Source organism: Lipotes vexillifer, unplaced genomic scaffold (genome assembly GCF_000442215.2).
Source record: "Lipotes vexillifer unplaced genomic scaffold, Lipotes_vexillifer_v1.1 scaffold135, whole genome shotgun sequence".
Taxonomy (NCBI): domain Eukaryota; kingdom Metazoa; phylum Chordata; class Mammalia; order Artiodactyla; family Lipotidae; genus Lipotes; species Lipotes vexillifer.
In genome coordinates, this window is record NW_006774574.1 from 26,809 (window position 1) to 47,421 (window position 20,613).

The following is a 20,613-nucleotide window of genomic DNA, read 5'->3' on the forward strand; positions in this document are numbered from 1 at the left end:
TGACCTCCTATGGCAACCTTATTTCTCCCTCTTGATTTTATTTTTTGTCTCTGTATAGATGATTCTTAAATTTTATGTCCAGCATTTATGTTCTCTCCTAAACTCCAGAGCCATACATGGAACTGTTTTCTTGATGTATAGTTAATTGACTTATAATTATTTAATTATACATGGATTATTAATAATTATTACTTCAATTTTCAAATTTAATTATACACATATCAGATTATATTGATTTATAATTATGTATTTACATACTAAACTTTATATGGACAATGTCTTATTCATCTTAATACATGTAGAGATTATCCATTGTTTCTATGTGTTATACATCTTAATATTTGTTGAAAAAAGAAACACATATTTTAACAAGGTGTTTGTTAATTTATTGCAGATGAGCACTCTGTAATCCTTCAATATAAGTATGTGAATGGATTTCAAAGACTGAATAGAAAAATACTGAAAAAGATTATTGCAAAATCAGTAAGTCATCAAAATCACCCAAAGTTGTTTGGGATAATCATTCCTAAATATTTTAATCTCCTCATTACATGTAGCTCTGTTACTATCTTCTCTCACCCACTTTGACTTTTATGGTTTGAAAAAGATATTTCTACTTTAACAGAAAAATGTCCCTGTACTCAAAGTTATGATTTTATAACCAACAACAGACGGAGTAACTAAGGAATATAAACAAGTTATGCATAATAAATTAAGAATATTCAGGAGATTGTAAGACAACATACAAGGTGGATCTTAAGTTGCCTATTGTGGGAGATACTGATAGATTTTAGAAAATGAATTTTCAGGAAACATTACCAAAATTATGAAGACAGATATTTGTGAAAAATATGAAACAGCCTGGCTATTATAAAGAAATTGTGATAAAGAGAAACTATATAAGAAACTAAATAGATAAACTGAGTGCAGAGCTAGTAATAAGTGGAGAGCTCATATTTAATAGATAAAGAGTCAGTATGTTTCATCAACATTAAAGAGAAGACATTTAAAATAGTTAAGAAAAATTATACTGCAAGAATTTTTATAAGAAATTGATTATAAATACTACAGATAAAATGACCAATATAGAAATTATAATAACATATACATGAAGTGATAAAGACCTGAACAAAAACAGAAGTAATGAAAATAGTGAGAAAGGTTTTGAATATGAGACATTTTGGAGAAAACATTGCTAAATCTCTTAACAGATTGGGTATAGAGTGGTGCCCAGCAAATGGAGGAGTCAAATAGAACTCCAGGGGCACTAGATTAATGGCATTTTCAATAGTAAAAAGCAGATGTAGCAAAGTGGCTTATTTGGAGTTAGCCCATAATTGCTCCATTCAACAAACTTTAAATGATGGCCAGTTGTGCCAAAGCACTCTGTTCATCATTCTGGAAGTCACTAAGCATCTAAATAAATAACTAATATCCATGCTCAAGGAGCTTACTGTCCTGAAAAGAGGCTAAGGCAGATTTTCCAACTCACCAATATATAAAGGAGAGTTTTCAGATTTGGCAAAATCCTCTATGTAGGAAATACCCAAAGGCATGATGGGAGTTTCACCAATTCCACGTATAATATTTCCAACTAGTACATACACCCACATTAATGATTTAACTTCCTTCACACATTCTGCATTAAAAAAAAAAAAGACATTACATTAGTGTTTTGGTAGTGAAATATTAGCAATATTTAATTCTAAGTTTTTGGTAGGTAAGAATTTCACAGTTCTTATGTGACCATGGCACCTTAACAATTTACTATGCCAGCAATGACTCACTGGGCCATCCCTCTTGCACTTTCTGACAGAGTACTCATGTATGGCCAACAATAAGTGGTACGCTGGAGCCAGTTCCTACCGGCTGGGGAGAGATGAGTATATACATCTCTTCCCAATTCAGTATTTAGTGATAACATGCTGGTAGTTTGATGAGAATATTTACACCACAGAAATGGACAAACACTAAAAATCAAGGCTTTTTTTTTTTCCTTCCAGACAGTTAGTTTACCAGCAACTACTAAACTTAGTTAGCTGTTATAAGTGCTACCCAATATATACACTAATTTTGGGGAGAGGAAAAAACACAAATATCTCTCCCTAGAATTGAGACTATATTTATAAGATTTGTGTAAGAGGCTCACTGAGTTTTGAATTCTCTACAGTTCTGATTACTTTATAGAAATGAAAAATATTTAACTGAGTAGTAATCACATTTTCTCTATAGAGCCCACTGTATACTGTGATCACCACATAACTTCTTTTTAAATTGATGTACAGTGACTTACAATATACTATATTAGTTTCAGGTGTACAACATAGTAATTTGATATTTGTATAGATTATACTCCATATAAAGTTATTATAAAACATTGGCAACATTCTCTGTGCTGTACATTACATCCTTTTATTTATTTTATACCTAGTAGTTTGTACCTCTTAATCCCCTCCTCCTGTTTCCCCCCCTCCTCCCACCCTTCTCCCCACTGGTAATCACTAGTTTGTTCTCTGCACGTATGAGTCTGTTTCTGTTCTCTTATATTATTCATTTGTTTCATATTTTAGATTCAACATATAAGTCAAAACGTACAGTATTTCTCTTTTTCTCACTTATTTCACTAAACACAATACCCTCCCGGTCCATCCATGTTGTTGCAAATGGCAAAATTTCATTCTTTTCTGTGGCTGAGTAATATATTCCACTGTGTATGTATTCACCACGTCTTCTTTATCCATTTATCTGTTGATGCACACTTAGGTTGCTTCCATATCTTGGCTATTGTAGATAATGCTACTATGAACATTGGGGTGCATGTATCTTTTTGAATTAGTGTTTTTGTTTTTTTCAGATATGTATATATATATATATATATATATATATATATCCAGGAGTAGAATTGCTAGATCCTGCGGTAGTTCTATTTTTAATCTTTTGAGGAGCCTCCATACTGTTTTTCATAGTGGCTGCACCAATTTAGATTCCCATCAGCAGTGTACAAGTGTTCCCTTTTCTCTACATCCTCAACAATATTTGTTATTTGTTACCTTTTTAAGGACAGCCATTCTGGCAGGTGTAAGATAATATCTCATTGTGGTTTTTGATTTGCATTTTCCCGATGATTAGTAAACTGTGCCACCCACAGATGTGAGGGTCCTGAACACAGCTGAGTCTGAAAATTTCTTGTGAGGCTATCTCTCAGTCATTCCCAGTCCAGAAAATCATAGTCTCCGTTTTATCTATGATGAGCACAATGTTTATGTTTATAGATCATAGGCAAACTCCAGGTTTCCTCTAGGGCAAAACTGAAAATATCAGGTGATTAAGGAATCAACACATTTCCCTGGAGATACACCCAACTGGGAAGGTTTTGTTTATCTACTACAATGCACATTAGGAAAAATAGGAAACAGGACCTGAGTCATTCTTTGGCAAAAGCCAACTCAAGGAGAGACCGTGGGCTATTGCTGATGTCACTGTTTTCTATTGTTTCCCCAGGGGGTTCCTTTGATTTAGAGTTTCTGAGACAGATATTCTTATACTCATTTGAACTATTTTGATCCCCTTGTATTCCATGCTGGCGGTGAAATTCCCAGCATAAGGAACCACCGTAACTTCCACTAATATGAATCCAGCCTGAAAATGTGCCCATCACAGGAAAAGAAGTTCTGGTCTGAGATAAATTAACAGATAAATTAACACCTATAGACTAAGTATCACCAGATTATACAGGTCCTTTAGCACACGAAGGGGCAGAGGCAGGTATGTTGGTGCCTGGGACTGCAAGAACCTGGAAGAAACACCATTATTGTACACTATCGTGCTGGATTAGGAAGTAGTCTCTGCTACAGAGGGACAACTGGGCAAAAAAGACAAGTTCCTAGTTCAGTAGAAAGAGACTAGAGTATTCAGAACTATAGCATACTTGCCTGCTTTCTCTGCTATAGAATATCAATAATATAACACAAATCTTTTGAACTTTGTTTCTACCTCTGTTTCCTATTTAGATAATTGTATAGACCAAATCATCAGTATAAACTCATCCTTCTAGGATGTTTTCCTCTAAGGAATTAATTTTACAGTGGCCCTTGGGTGGATGTCTTTGACTGATTTTTAAATAACCATTTTAAAGAACAGACAAGGCAGGCTTCCCTGGTGGTGCAGTGGTTGAGAGTCCGCCTGCCGATGCAGGGGACGCGGGTTCGTGCCCCGGTCCGGGAAGATCCCACGTGCCGCGGAGCGGCTGGGCCCGTGAGCCGTGGCCGCTGAGCCTGCGCATCCGGAGCCTGTGCTCCGCGGCGGGAGAGGCCACAACAGTGAGAGGCCCGCGTACCGCAAAAAAAAAAAAAAAAAAAAAAAAGAGCAGACAAGGCAGTCTTAATAGGTATATTCAAATATAAGAGGCGTTACATTTTCTATTATTAGCCATTCCTATTCTCCTCCTTGATCCCCTCTAAAATCCTTTAGAGGGGAAAAATTATCTTTTTGTTCCTCTACCTTACTTAACCAAACCCAATAACTCATTCAAAGACCCTCCACAGAAAGTGTTCAGTTACAAATAACTAAAGTAATAAAATGAAGCAGACAACCTGATGGATCTTCTGTCGGTTTGAAAATCTGGGTTCCGTTTTCCATACACAAGAAACTGTTTGAGGACAAATTACCAGAAACTGCAACTGTAGATTCATATTCATATCTGTATGAACACAGGGAAAACACATTTGTGTTAAGGAGCCAATGAGGACAATGTGAGCGTTGTGAAGATGCTCCTGCTTCACTTAAGATACAACATCCAAACCCAGGAAAGCAGATGTCTTTTCATCTTTGCCACCCAATAATCATAGATTGATATCATCAAAAAGAACTTGCCACTCACGAAAATGTGCAATTCATTGACAGCCAGCTTTCAATTATCTGCATATGTATGGTCTACCCTTTAGATTACCTAATGTCAATGCTTTGTGGTTTTTAGGTGATCATTTCCTGGAAATAATTACTGTGGATAAGGAACAAAAAGGAAGAAAAATAATAGACTCTACAAAGTATAATAAAGAAGATAACGCTTTGGGAGGAAAAACAACACAACAAACAAGTTTCCAACTTCGGATTCTCTGAGGTTTGCTCATAAAAAATATACCCCACTTTCTGAGAATTCAAACAATAATCCCTTCATGCATTCATCAATCCCCAAGAAAAACAAAATATTTGCCCATCATAATGAGAGACCTTTGGAGATTCAAACACTGTGACAGTGCAATGTAATGAGTTTTTCTCTTCTCATAAGGACAAAAGGGTTAATACACTGTGACCATATTATCTTAGGCAAATTACCACAAGATACCATGCCCTTTCTCAGAAAGTAAATTATAAGCTGCAATAATGGAAGAAAATATGTCCAGCTAAGTCTCTCTTTGGTAGAAATTATGCTGGACTGGTTTCTATATTTCTAGTAGATAAGAGAAATCCAAAAACAAAACAAAACAAAACACACACACACACACACACACACACATACACACACACACACACACACACACACACACACATACAAACAACCTTGCCCTTCTGAGTTCCAAATGAGCTAAACAGTGCTATGTATGTCACTGATAGTTCTGATTTCTATGCTATAGAACATAATAAAAAGGGTCAAAATGCCTTCCCCTTTGAACAATTGTCCAGTCATGGTCACAGAGTGGCTGTGAACTGTGGACAAAGGCTTCTGTCTCCATACCCATGATCCCATGAGACTTGCCAGCTTCAGACAAAAAAAATAACACCTTTGGTAGAGAGCGGAAAGAAATGTAAATAATAGCTGAATATTACTTAATGTTGTCTTGGACAGGATAGAAACTAAAAGGACAGTAAAAACTCTTTGCCTGAAAACTTCTGATCCCTTCAGAAATACCTGAGAAGATAATATATCATTTTCATTTAACTTATCCACTAAACCCCAATAACTCATTCAACGTTCATTCATCCCCAAAACTTCAGCAAAATGACAGTTGATATATTATAAAATAGTAAAGGAAAAGGCATAATGCCACAAGGATAAAGAAAATGGAAGATTTGACAAGGAGAAAGAGATTTTGAAAATTCGACAAGAAGATAAAGATTCTGAAAATGGGAAAGCAGATGAGTGGTCACTGAACTAGAAAATATGAGAAACACAAGCCTAAGTGCGTGCCTGCAGGGGAGGAACCAAACATGTGCCACATATCCCTGGAAAGTTTCAGGCAGGATACAAGATACTTCTAAAGGCAGGAGTGTGTATGATCCAAAAAATCAGAGGATTGGTTTAAAGTGTGTATAAGGAACAGTTAAACCCTTATAATAGATATCCTCCACCATCCCAACGAACATGGCCTTAGACTGCAGAGAGTCAAAACAAGCACACTGAGGACAGGAGACCATACTAAAACCTGGGGATATTAAGTAAAAGAAATATCTACATAGTGATAAAAGAGACTCCCACTCCCACCTGGCTGGTAGCCAAGCTGCCATGTCTCAGGCAACAGATTGGAGAATCCTTGCCTGAGTTAACTGACAGGTTATGGACAGTTCTGAGCCATCTCTAAAACATCCAGTCCCTGTGCTGGGAAGAAGTCCTCCAACAACCACATCCTACACATGTACCACAGAACTTCTGGTTAGCTTGTTGTTGCTGTTCCTCTCTCTCAAATATGAATAGCTAACCAAGGACCACCAGATATATGAAGGAAGTCCATAACATAAAGACAAAGACAAAACAAATAAAAAACTGTACACTTGAAATGTAGATGGAAAAGACATTGCATTCTTAAAGTAAGAGCAAGATGTTCCCTAAAAAGATACATTCAAAGAACAATAGTCCTTAAAACTTAAAAATATGATAGCAAAAGTCAGAAATCCATTCAAAGGTTTGGATGATAAAGAAATCTACCCCAGGGACTTTCCTAGCAGTCCAGTGGTTAAGACTTGGCCTTCCAATGCAGGGAGTGTGGGTTCCATCCCTGGTTGGGAAGCCAAGATCCCACATGCCTCGCAGCCAAAAAAACCAGAAAACTAAAACAGAAGCAATATTGAAACAAATTCAATAAAAGACTTTAAAAATGGTCCACATCAAAAAAAAAAAAAAAAATCTTTAGAAATCTCCCCTAAAAGTAACAAGAGGGCAAAGAGATAGAAAGTTGGAGAGAAAAGATGAGAAAACTATAAGCTTAACTCAGGATGTAACAATATTCAAGAACAAGTAGAAGTTCTAGAAAGAGAAAGTAGAGGGTGGAAGAAGGGGGGATATTATCAAAGAAACAATACAAGTAACTTTTACAAATGTCCAGATTGAAGGCAACTAGCACAATAAAGGAAAATCATTTATACCAACATGATTATCATGAATTCAAATTCTGGAGTTTAAAGGAAAATCCCAACAGCTCCTAGAGAAAAGAAACTGGTCACGGGGTTAGAATGGTATAGGATTCTCAAGAGTAACACTGGAAACTAGAAAGTATTGGAAATGATGTCTTCAAAATCCCTAGGGAAGGGCTTCCCTGGTGGCGCAGTGGTTGGGAGTCTGCCTGCCAATGCAGGCGACACGGGTTCGGGCCCCAGTCCGGGAAGATCCCACATGCCGCGGAGCGGCTGGGCCCGTAAGCCATGGCTGCGGAGCCTGCGCGTCCAGAGCCTGTGCTCCGCGGCGGGAGAGGCCACAACAGTGAGAGGCCCGAGAATTTTATACCAGCCAAACTGTCACAGGGTATGGGAGTAGAATAGGAATATTTCCTGATGTTTAAGGTCTTAAAATTATTACTTTCCTTGCACACTTTCTCAGAAACCTATTAGATGACATTTTCCACAAAAAGAGTAAGAATGAAAAGGAAAGGAGAAGATATTACTACCCAGGAAGTAAGTAACTGAATGGAAGAAAGAGGCAGAACAAATTCCCAAGGAGAATGGTGAGTGAAAATTTCAAAGGAGCAGCCATGCAGCAGGCCTGGAGAGTTCCCAGTTCAGATTGCAGATGGAAAATTGATGACAGGAGAGGTATCTCAAAGACAAAAATGAAACCCTCTGATATGTATGAATATATTGAGAAGACATTGTCCTACCGGTAAAGAATCTGGTGATGATTAGTGAGAAATAAAAAGAAAATGAATCAAATATAAAATGAGGCAATTATTAAATCCAGGGAAAATAAAAAGTGATATAAGAAAGGGAAAATAACAGCATGGTTCAGCTGAAATATGAGAAATATTTACATAGTCACACACATGGAATAGTGAGTATGATTTTGTAGTAGGAAGTCAATATGTATATTATAGAACACTAAAGTATCAAAAACTAAAAGGATAAACATTTACTTAGAAATATGGAAGCAAACAGAAGAAGAAAGAGCTGAAAGAGTCGGGAGTAGTTGCCTCCGGAGAGGAGTAATATGAACAGTGTTGAAGGGGTCGGGGGACAATGCTTTTTTCAATATAATTTTACTTTTCACAATTTTGCACACATATTACTTTGATAAAAATTTAAAATCAAAATCAACCTTCAGACTGGTCTATCCTTTGGTGACCCATAATTAAACAGAAACTCAACTGTAATTAGAAGTGTCTAAATAGTCCCTAGAAAGGAGTAATCCCAAATCTTGCCAGGTCCTAAGAATCTTTTCATCAGACTCAACTCCATAAAAGAGTTGTCCCAAATCTCTATTTCATAAATTGATGTGTAAGTGGAAGCCAGGCAGCCAAGAGCACAAAACAGGCGGATGGAACAGAATCTGAACCTTGCAGTTTCTATTATAGTGCTCTGTGTCTTTAGGAGCATTGTTCCTAGAAAGAAATCCAAGCTTATTTCCTGCAGAAAGTTGCACCTAAATAATCATCAGAGACTGCAGTACTTACCGGTCCATGAGGAAATGAGGTAGTGATTGTAAGAAACACCCAAGGCCCATAACCACACATCCAACACCAATCATTATAGGTCTATGCAGTTTAGTTCCAAAATAACTCACAAATATAATCAACAAAAGATTTCCTAGAAAAAATTGATGTGAAAAATGAATATTTCAATTAGTATGAACAAAGTCTAAATTAACAGCCTCACCCAATCATTGACTACCCAGCATTTATTGTATAATAAATATCTGAAATACTGGGAGTGGTGCTAGGGATGCATGAAATAATAAATGAATAGGACACAGCCCCCGCCCTGAGGGAGAGCTCTGTTTCACAATGTCTTTTAACAGAGGTTCTTGACCTGCTATCTATAAACCCCAAAGGAGTCCATGGATAGAAATCAGGTGCTCCATGAACTTGAGTGAGAAAAAAAATTGCATCTTTATTTTCAGTAACTTAATATTAGTATTTCCTTTGACTGTGAAAGTAGACACAAACTACATTAGTATTAACAGTATGTATGATTTTGTCATCAATTATCACCAACAGAAGTTACAGGTATTTGCATACAACATTACAGTTGTTCCAGATACTTCAAAATATTATTGACACTGATGATTACTTCAAAATTAGTGTAGATATTGTTATTTAATGTGATGGTAAGAAGTACAAGTATTATTATCTAAGCTGCTTTTAATATTTTGATAATTTTATTTCAGTATAATTGACTTCCTTTTTACCCTTATGAGTTTTATTTTACGCAATTACATTATTCTGAGATTATATGGCATCAGATTGCCAAAGAGGTCCTTGACACAGAAATGTTAATAACCTCTGCCAATCTCTTAGTGACTCTCCATTACCTAGAGGATAAAAGGTAAGTTCCATAGCACACACACACATGAAGCTCTCCAATAGTCCATTTCTGGCCCCTGCCCATTTCTCCAGACCTATATTCTAGGAATTGCCACCTGAAGTGTGGCCAGTCCATAACACTGGGCTGAATGTTGCTCCCTACACAAGCTACCATGCTGTTTCAACATTAAGCTTGTTCTTCTATTGGAATTGTCTTCACACTTATCTAACCCTGTTTCGTCACCCAGAAAACTTTTACTCCAAGAGCCTATCTTCCTTAAGTGAGGTTGTGTCCTCCTCTGTGCTCCTATAGGATGTTGCATATACCTATGTCACCAAACTTACTGCATTCAGTTAAATTATTTGGCACCTATGCCCTCCATTAGACTGTGAGGTGAGTTTACACAGGGACTCTACAAGGAGTGACTTCTGACTCCATAGCCAGGATCTCCATAGCCAGCAAACGGGTGGCACAGAATGAGGTCTGAGAGAGCTGGGCACTAGTAGACAAGATCAAGCATCACCTGTTTCAGTTTTGCCTCTATCCCATCCTAATTTTTCTTTCAGATACTGATTAAAAATATTAAAGGCAACTTTCATCTTGAAGGAAGTAAAAGCCATTACAAAACTGTAAAGGAGTGACATTTGTATTTCTCTGCGGGTTTGTTCACAGAAGAAATCTTTCCCTCCCTCATTCTTTCTCTCTGTCCTCACATCTTCCCAGTCGGCCACAAAACTCAGAGCCTAAGAATAGGCTTTATTCTTCCCTAAAAGCTGTTTCTGAAATAAATTCAGCGAGATGTGAAAGCTATTTCTTCTTCACTCTGCGCTTAGAAAGGAGAACTGTCAACCTCCCAGAAACAATAGGAGAAGAAAAATATTTGCTTTTTTTTTCTGAAAACAGATTCCTTTGTTTCCCATGCTATCTTCTAAACATGAAAATAAAGCCCTAAGGGTTATCAAATAATAGATTAAATATTAGTACTCTAAACACTCTGCTACTCATGCTAGCTAACCAAAGAACTATTAGAATAAAAAAAATTTAACTATTAGAATAACAAGTCCCATGATGGGATATGTGACGATGTTTAAGTGTTATTCAGGGATAATATTGAAATGAATTGTTTCTCAACATATTCGAAAGTGAGCTAGGCTATTTAAGTCATTTTAGAAAATACATTCAGTCAGTTAAATGGTACAAAGCGGAAAATAAGGAGAGTAAAATTCAGACTAGCTCCCTGGATAAAATAATGTATAAAAAGAAGTAATGGAAAAGTAATTCATTACCAATCTCAAAGCTTCCATTAATAAATCCAACTAGAGATGTTGGGATGTTGAATTGTCTCTCTATTTGTGTGAGCATGGAATTCATATAAGATCCGGATAGTGTTTTGGATACATACGCACATGTTATTGCCAACAGAAACATCTAGGGAGAAAAAAAGTGCAAGAAAACATATGAAAAATTTATTTTTAAATTGTATATTTGCCACCCATTGGTAAAATATCTTCTATCAAAAGACTGATTGCCTCCAGCTCAAGTCACTCTTGTATTTGGAAGAAGCTTTTAAAGTGATCTCTTCTTCTGGTTTTCCATACTATGTTCTCTCTTTGAAAATCCAAAGTGGGACTAATTGATTAGTGATATTGAATTGTGTAGGTCATTTGTAGCCTCATTATTTTATGGGCACGTCTTATACATACACAGAAGCAAGTAATCATTCTAAATAACATGTAGCAAATGATTTCAATTGATCTTCAGCATTGCAACACTATCTGTAGTACAAAAGAGTACGTGTATGTTAATGTTTAAAAAGGAATGTGACGTTACACAAAGACATTATTTCTGTAGCAAATTTGCTTAAGTTCTCTCGAACAAAGTAATATGCAGTTTATACAACATTCTATTGCTATTCATTGCCAGTTAATTTATTTAAAGCAATATTTTAATTATAAACCATACAAAAACGTTTCTAAACTGAACAGGTACTTGCTATGATAAACGAATATGAATACAGTACAATAAATTTCCACATATTGAATCACACTTCCTAGGTATTGATATAATTCCAGACAGCAGTCAGGCTGACACCATCTGTAACAAAAAAATCAAGGACAACTTAACAGATAGAACCATTGTGATCAGCAGAAAGTAATATGGTTTCACTAAAAAGTTAAAATTTTGATAGTTTTATTAAATTGGAAGTGAGAAGATTTAGGTCTTAGTAAGGGATCTGAAAAAGGAGCATTGTATACTGGATAATCATAAGTTAGGTAGATTATTTACTGCTTCCCAGTCAACAAAGTATAGATAAATATATTTATGTCAGCCTGAATGGTAGTCTCCAATCCTATGCCATAGGGCTTTTCCATTTCCTGATGACACTTCCATCCTGAGAGACCATTCGATTTACTCTCCAGCCAGTACACTCATATCCATAAAATCCTCACCCCTCCATCTTCCAATTTCTCAATCTTGAACCAACCCCACAATTTATACTGCACTTTGTACACTCCCTTCAAGATTATTCACAATCTTTTCTTTTTGTCAGTCTCCAGCTCAGCCCCGTGCTCTTCTTGACCAGCAAATGATCTCAGCAACTTCACCTTCAAATTCACCCCTCCCTACCCCTCCAATTTCCCTCCCATCTTAAAAGGATGTATCCCTCCTTCTGTATAAGAAACTCCCTCCAGCCATGCTCTGGAATCCATTCTTCCCATTGCTGAGATCCTGATTCATCAATTATTGACCCCCTTCTCTATTTTCATCCCCATACTCTTTACTGCCTCTCTCCCCACTAACTTATAAATATATCCAAGACATTTCTGTCCTAAAAATATTCCCTCATCCCTGATGGTAGCTCCAGCTACCATCAAGCTGTTTGGAAGAATAGTCTAGATTCATTGCCTACACGAACCTTCCACTCACCCTTCAGTCTGCTACAGTCTAGCCTCTCTTGAAGCTACTCTATAAAAGGTCATAAACAACTTCCTGATTTCCAAATCCAATAGGTACTTCTCAGTCCTCAGCTAACTTGATATCTCGGAGCCATTTAAGATCATTAATCATTCTTTTCTTCCTGAAATTCCCTCCCCTCCCCCCATGCATACCTATAACTCCACCTATCTCTAGACTCTTTCTATCCAGTCTTCTCTTCTCAGGCTTTTGTCTCATACCCTCCACTTTTTGCTATATACGCTCTCCCTAGGAAATCTCACTTATTCCCATGGCTTTAACTACCACCCAGATGCTGAAATCTCTCAAATGTATACACAGTTTATCTTAGACAACTGCAATCATTTTTTAGTCTCCTCTAGTCTTTCCCACCTCCAATCTCCCTTCCACCTCCTGCCACCACTAATTTGGAGCTTAATAAATGTTTGTCAAACAAATGAATAAAATGCATATTTAGCATGTGACTCCAATTCTTGAAATTTTTAGTGGCTTCCCATAAACAAAAATCCCTACTTCTTAGATGGCAAACAAAACCTCGTATATACCTTGTTATGATCTCTTGCCGCTTGTCCCTAAACATAATGTTCTATTTATAGTTCTTTTAATTCACCATGCCACTTTACATCTCTTTTACAGGTGGTCCTCCACTTGCAATGTTTTTCTTCACCTTGTGCATCTGATAAATATATGCTCAATATTTAAAACTCAACCCTATCATTATTTCTATTGTGGTGTCTTTCTACTTCCCAGGTAGCCTTGACCACTCACTCCCTATCTCCCCACCCTGCTGTGTGCCTGCCTCTATTACAGCCCTCAGCACAGTGCACTTTATTTTTTTTTAAGGACTTTATTTATTTATCTGTTTGGCTATTTATTTATCTGTTTGGCCGTGCCATGTGACATGCGGGATCTTAGTTCCCTGACCAGGGATTGAACCCTTGCCCCTGAAGTAGAAGCCCAGAGTCCTAACCACTGGACTGCCAGGGAATTCCCCACAGTGCACGTTATTTATGTGTTTGGATGCCTATAACCTTCTCCCTCGCTATACTGTGAACAACTCGATGATAGGATCCATATATTATTTACCTTCGTATCTTGGGGGTCTAGCAAATGCCTCACAAACAGTAGGCATCCAGTACAAGTTTACTGAATGAATGACAGAATCAGTATTCAAAAAGATCTTGAAAAAGTAGTCACTGCTGAAAGTAAGCTGAATATAAGATGAAATTCAATAGGATTAAATACACCTAAACCAAAAGTTATCTGCAACAATTAGTTTGGGGAAATCTGAATAGAAATGTATGTGGAAAAGACCCGGGAAATTTAAATATCAGGCTCAATATGAGTCAAAATTCATATCGTTATATAGCTGCCAAGATAGTATAACTATATCTCTAGCTATTTATCCTTTTATATTAAATACCAGTTGTAGAAATTCTGTCTCTCATCACACTGTAAATCTTTTCAGAGCACATTGTTGAGAGTAAAGAATTTTCACATGGTTTTATAATTCAGCTTTTATATTTAAAAGCAAGCAAGGCCTATCAAATAAAGTACAAATCATGTTTGAGAGAATAATTTCTTTTATTTAACACTTTAAGAGAGGAAACTAGATAAATCATGATCCCAGTGCTTTTCCTGAAACATTTAGATGGGCTTCCTAACCTGTATGGTTTTCTTCATAGAGTGAAAGCAACCAGTGGCTATTGTGACTCATGTCTAGTGCAAAATAACCTCTATATTTATAAAGCTAGTCCTACCAGCTTTTAATAATGCCCCAGAGTTTGAAGCAAATTTGTTGAAGACAGTCCTTTGATACCTTCTAAAATTGTTGCTTAATGAGCATATGCCTAAGGTCAGAGAAACAGAGAAACCCGGCTAATTATGAAGCAATTTTCTCTTACTTTTACCTGATAAACTTGTGTTTGCAGTATTTTGCTATCTCATTTCAGATCAATATCTAGTCCTGCCAAAAAACTCCAGTCATAAAAAATTAAGGATCAATTGTTTATAAATAATACTTGACCTTTATCCACAAATGCTATTATTAATAATAGCTAATATTTATTGAATGTTTACAATATTCCAGTCATTGTTTGAAGGATGTAAAAAGAAAAACATTCTATGAGATGAGTACTGTTGTTACCCCTTTCAGATGAGAAAACTGAGCCACAGCGAGGTTAAGCAACCTCTCCGAGGTCACACAGCAAGTCAGTAGTTGAACTTGACATAAACCAAGCCTGGGCCTCAGTCCTTATTTTTAACCCCTCAATGTTAGGAGATGGACATGAGAATTAGGAATAATTTAAGGGGATTTTTAAAATATATAATTAACAGAGCATTTCAGGCAAAAGTAATTTTCTAGCTCTATATCATGATTCTCCCCTTTCTGGTACATGTGTAGATCTTTCCTACACATGTATAAAGAGAAAACAAACTTTTGATAGGAAGGAAACTGGTGGCAGGGTCATAGTTTGGAAAACACTTGCAGGCACTAGCTGTGGAATCAAGACAATTATCCAGATTCCTTGGTTTAAAATAAATTTAAATTTTGTTTGAAGGCAAAATAGCTTTGAGGCTATGCAAAAAGAATTTGCTCTGAAATAGTCAAGAAGACCAGAAACAGCTAACAAAATGGGTATTTTTCTTATAAAGAATGATTGGTATGTTGCCAAAGCTTGAAGTAAACATTTGTTTTAGTGGGTCATTGAGAAGGCATCACTGAATACAGATCAACAAAGCATTTCTGTCCAGTGAACCATTTTCCAGGAGACACCTCCATACTCCTCTGACTTAGAAGCCCCAGAAGTGTGAACGTTAAATTGGCCTTTGATCCAGGAAATTAAATCCTACTGTAATATAACGTGTACTTGAAAGTGTTTAAGATCCTGTCTTCCATTTAAATCCCTCAAAACTATTTCTGATTAAATTGCCTGAATCAATAATCCTATTTAGACACACCCTCAGTTACAAACCAACTTCATTAAAGCAAGAACTTATCAATATATCAGGTAGCATGACATTATTAGATTAATACATGAAGATATAAGCAACTTTACAAGGTCTCGGTTTAAAAATATATACATGGTACATATACATATATCCACACAAAGCAAGTCCATACCTTCAACTTGGAAAGACATCTTATTCTATGAGTTTCAATTCTTTTCTCAGTTTCTCCCATGTTGCTCTTCTGAGTGTTCCAAGGTATTTATGCTTTAAATCTTGATATTTCTTAGTTCTATTCTTTTAAGAAGACAAAAATCTATTAAATTGCTGGCAAAATCATAAAGCGTCATTCGTTTGAAGAAAACACTGAATCTGAATAACAGAATCAGAATCCATTGTGTTACAAAAATACTTAGGAAGCTTCTGATTCATATCTAGGAAACAATGACGTTAGAAGAGATTTAGTTGTTAATTTTCCATTGAAAAAGTTACATCAAATCACTGTAGTAACTCTTTAGTGAAATTAAAGATTAGAACAATTTGTTATGATCCCCTTGCAAAATAATGCCCACGTGGTCAAAACAAAGCTTTTCATTTCTTTAGCCAAAGCAAATAAAACTAAAGTGAGTTCCTTGGACTTACATGAAAATGCTGCTTTTAGGAACACACAGACTTTGATTTTGTTTGTACTAATAATCTGCTTTAGCAAGGCTACAAAGGCTCAAAAATCTCTATTTGGCCAGGCTCCCTCTTCAAGTTCTTTGTGTTCCAAGACTTCCCTGGAGTCTCAGGAAGGGAAACGCTTTCTGGGGCACTGCTGATTCACGGAAACCTGGGGAGACATGGAATTTTAATCATGGAAATCGCCTAAGTAAAAATAACAAATAATTCTATGATCTGGAAAAGAATCCTGCAAGTTAAGAAGTGAGGGTTCAGAGAAGATCAAACATAGAAGTGGAAACCTATATGTATACATATATAATAAATACAGATATATGTGTGTCTATGTGTATTTATAATATATAGGTACATATTTTTATATGTAAAATGTTTTATATCTAAAACAAAAAGATGATTTAAACTCTATTAAATTCTACTAACCCTTTGTCAAAGATTTTGTCTATTTCGTTTCTTGAAATTAGGGCAATATTTTGTACTAAAAGCAAGGTATTTCACTCTGACTATATTTAATCTAGTAAATCTGCTTCAAGTTGCCAGATGCTATCTTAACAGTATCCCCAGGGTTAATTGATTAAAATCCTCTGAACAATATCCATTTAACAATATCCCAAATGGCACTAATTTTTAAAACCTGAATCCCACTCCCCTATACACATTAAGGCAATAGCCACTGAACAATTATGTATAAGCTTAATTCTCTTTACTCATTCTTTTATGAAGACAACAAATATCTATCCGAAGTCTACTATATGCCAGTCATTGTGCTAAGCACAGGATTTCAGCAGTGAACAAGACAGACAAGTTGTCCTACAGACAATATAAACTAGGTAGAGAAGTATAAGGCTCTGTGAAAGGTACTTGGACCCAGATCCCAAGGAAATTATACTTTTATTGGGAAAGGTAAAACTTTTCAATAAACACATTGGAATAGAACTGGACAGTGTATGATCAAATACAAATTGTTTGGTATGTAAGTGGTGAAAAAATCCATAGGTCATAAGTGAAAATTATGAGAGACCACTCTTGGCAATTCTGAATGACAATACAAATGAACTCAAGCTGAAATCCCTCCCATAAAATTCCAAGTCACCTTAAGTATAGTGCAAGTACATAACACTAGTTTTAGAAAAACCCATAGAATAGGATAATTTTTCAAAAGGGTGGAAACTGCTATTTTTTGGTCTTCATCTATAATACCTCTGGTTTTATCATAAACCTCTCAACTGCTCTCAGTTTTTCCTTCTCGTACATTTAGAACTCAATCTCTCTCCCTTATGTTTTTTCTTCCCCTGCTCCCACTTGCTTATATTTCAATATATTAGAGCTCATTATAGCTACCGAGTCAAATGATAAGAGAGGGAGATAACATATTCCTCTTGGTATCAAAGTTGTCTGCACTCATCTTAGTGGCTAAAAACATCCCTATTCACCTAAGTGCCCATCATCGGATGAATGGATAAAGAAGATGTGGCAAATATATACAACGGAATATTACTCAGCCATAAAAAGAAATGAAATTTAGCTATTTGTAATGAGGTGGATAGACCTAGAGTCTGTCATACAGAGTGAAGTAAGTAAGAAAGAGAAAGACAAATACCGTATGCTAACACATATATATGGAATTTAAGGAAAAAAATGTCATGAAGAACCTAGGGGTAAGACAGGAATAAAGACACAGACCTACTAGAGAATGGACTTGAGGATATGGGGAGGGGGAAGGGTAAGCTGTGACAAAGTGAGAGAGTGGCATGGACATATATACACTACCAAACGTAAAATAGATAGCCAGTGGGAAGCAGCCGCATAGCACAGGGAGATCCGCTTGGTGCTTTGTGACCACCTAGAGGGGTGGGTTAGGGAGGGTGGGAGGGTGGGAGACGCAAGAGGGAAGAGATATGGGAGCGTATGTATATGTATAACTGATTCACTTTGTTATGAAGCAGAAACTAACACACCATTGTAAAGCAATTATACTCCAATAAAGATGTTAAAAAAAAAATCCCTATTCTAAATGCCTATTTTTCCTATATATCTGAGGAGGCATAGAAGTTGGAGCTGGAAACAGAAAATCACCACATCAGGGAATTCTGTTTTTCCTTCTATGCATTGTGATATTGTGCAGGTTTTATTATCCTGCCTCAAAGGTTTGTTTCAAAATGTGTTTCCAGCCCTGAAAGAAGTTTTCTAACAGTTGTCTTTTCACTGTAGTATTTAAAGCTAAGCACTTGGAAAGAATTAAATGCGATTCAGTTAACACTAAACTTTCCTTAATTTGCCAACTTATACAGTGAAAACATTTTAGCTTTCCAGATACTTTTGAAAAATTTTAGCGGAGGAAAATAAATAAATGAATGAATAAGATCTATTCTTTTTACTTAAAATTTGTAAATTCCTATAGTTAATGTCACAATCATTATTGAGCACTTTGGCCCCAAATCAGAGAATGCACACGTTGTTTCTTCATATTCGCAACGCCGCGCTAGTGTCAGCTTTGTGAACAGTCCCCTTTTGTCAGCACAGCTTTGTTTACAGGGTGACTTCTGCTCCTGGGATCACAGCATCACCGACAATCTCCATCAGTCATCACTGCTAATGAAAATGACTTGCTGCAGTTTTATGAAGCAGAGAATCGGTTTATTTCTCTAACTCCTTCTCGACATTCAAATGGGAGCAGGTAATTCTTCAGCACAAATGTGGTTGGGTTTCTTCCATGTCTACTGGTCACGACTCTGCTTTCTGTGTTTGTTTTTATTTTTGTTTTAATTGTGGTAAAAGCACATTACAGAATTGTTCACTCCCTGCACACTTTTGGTTAGTGGATTTCTAGAACTTTTGCATCTTGCATGACTGAAACTCTACACCCATGCAACAGCAACACTCTGGGGTTTTTGACACCCCTTGGTTTCTAGCCCTTAATGACGTGTCTCAACAACAAGAGAATACAATTTTTTATCAAACAAATAAACGGTCTTATTTTGTTCTTTCCCCAGTATTAAATACATAGACATAGCTTTTATTATTATAAATCACCGGGAAAATGCCTACATTGAATTTTATATTAATCTCTCCTATTGAATTAACAAAATAAAGGCTTTACTTTATCATGGCAAAACTAGTAGTACATACATGAAGAAGGTTTAGGAGAACATCCTTTCCCTGGGAAAAAAGGCAGGGTCACGCCAGCAAAGATCTTATGAAAATTGTTTATTTCCAGAATCTTCAAATGGCTCCTAGCTCTGCAAGAAGAGAACAGCCTCTTGGTGGTATCCAGCTGAAATAATTTCAACCAATACCAAACCAAGCAAGTATGTGCCAAAGAAGCACATGGAGAATTAACAATGACTCTTTGTATGACGCCTACCAAATTATTTTGCTCCTATTAGTTACTTTTCATCAGAAATCAGAGAAGACGACATGGATTCTGCAAATCAGCCTTACAAATATAGGTATTATTTTAAGTCCAAGCTCAGAGGAGTTACTAGAAATGCATCACTCTGGTAAAACTAAGGGAGAAACTTAACTGGGCCATAGACTCATGCATATGATTTTACCATGCAAAGCAAAGTATGGAACACACAGAAACACAAATGAAAACCATCATCAGCAATCCAGCAATAAAAATACCTACCCAGGTACTTTGGAAAATTACTGCCTCGTGCTGGATAATAAACCAAGACATGGAAAAGTAAAGCTAAAACCTGACTTCTAAGTCTTTAGAAGAGCTAGTTGTGAATATCATCAGGGTTACATCTCATGCCAAGTAACTCTAGAGAATGATTAGGTAATTATGGGAAGAGCCAATGTTTTCCACACTGGCAATTTAAACCATTTCATATTTCAGATTATTATCCCAATTTCTCTTCCTTTTGCCTGCATAGGCATAGTTTGAGATACAAAAACTTGTTTCTTCATTTAATTTTGGCAAGAAAATACAGAACTCCTCTTTTTTCTCATAGAGATAAGACTTCATCTGTTTATGAAGTTCCTCTAATTACTGGAAATCCAATAAGATGTTAGATTTTTTTCCAACCCAGTTATTTATATATTTGTTCCTTCATACTAATGGAAGCAGCTAGATGAAGACAAAAAGTCAGACTTTAAAGCCCAGTTAGCTTGGGTTTAATTCTAGTTTAGTTGTGAATTGTTTAAACTCTGACCCTATTTTCCCTTACCTATGATGTTGGAATATTTATGCCTACCTTGCAAGATTGTTATGAAGACTGAGTTATAAATTTTACATAAGACCCCTAGCATGCTTGCTGGAATGAAATAGTCGCTCTGTAAATGACAATGATTATTATT

At 36.3% G+C, this 20,613-nt stretch overlaps 1 protein-coding gene across 1 annotated transcript in view; it reads right to left on the reverse strand.

The window, feature by feature from the left end:
- Window positions 1-15,938, reverse strand: part of SLCO1A2 (solute carrier organic anion transporter family member 1A2) — a gene marked incomplete at its 3' end in the record, with an annotated part of 40,522 nt that extends 24,584 nt beyond the window's left edge. Inside the window, exons 1-5 of the mRNA XM_007449382.1 lie at window positions 15,806-15,938; window positions 11,013-11,154; window positions 8,877-9,009; window positions 4,593-4,699; window positions 1,493-1,639 (exon numbers count right to left, since the gene is read on the reverse strand). Of these exons, the coding sequence (XP_007449444.1) occupies window positions 1,493-1,639; window positions 4,593-4,699; window positions 8,877-9,009; window positions 11,013-11,154; window positions 15,806-15,865 (589 nt within the window). The remainder of the gene's footprint in view (window positions 1-1,492; window positions 1,640-4,592; window positions 4,700-8,876; window positions 9,010-11,012; window positions 11,155-15,805) is intronic.
- Window positions 15,939-20,613: the final 4,675 nt, after the last annotated feature.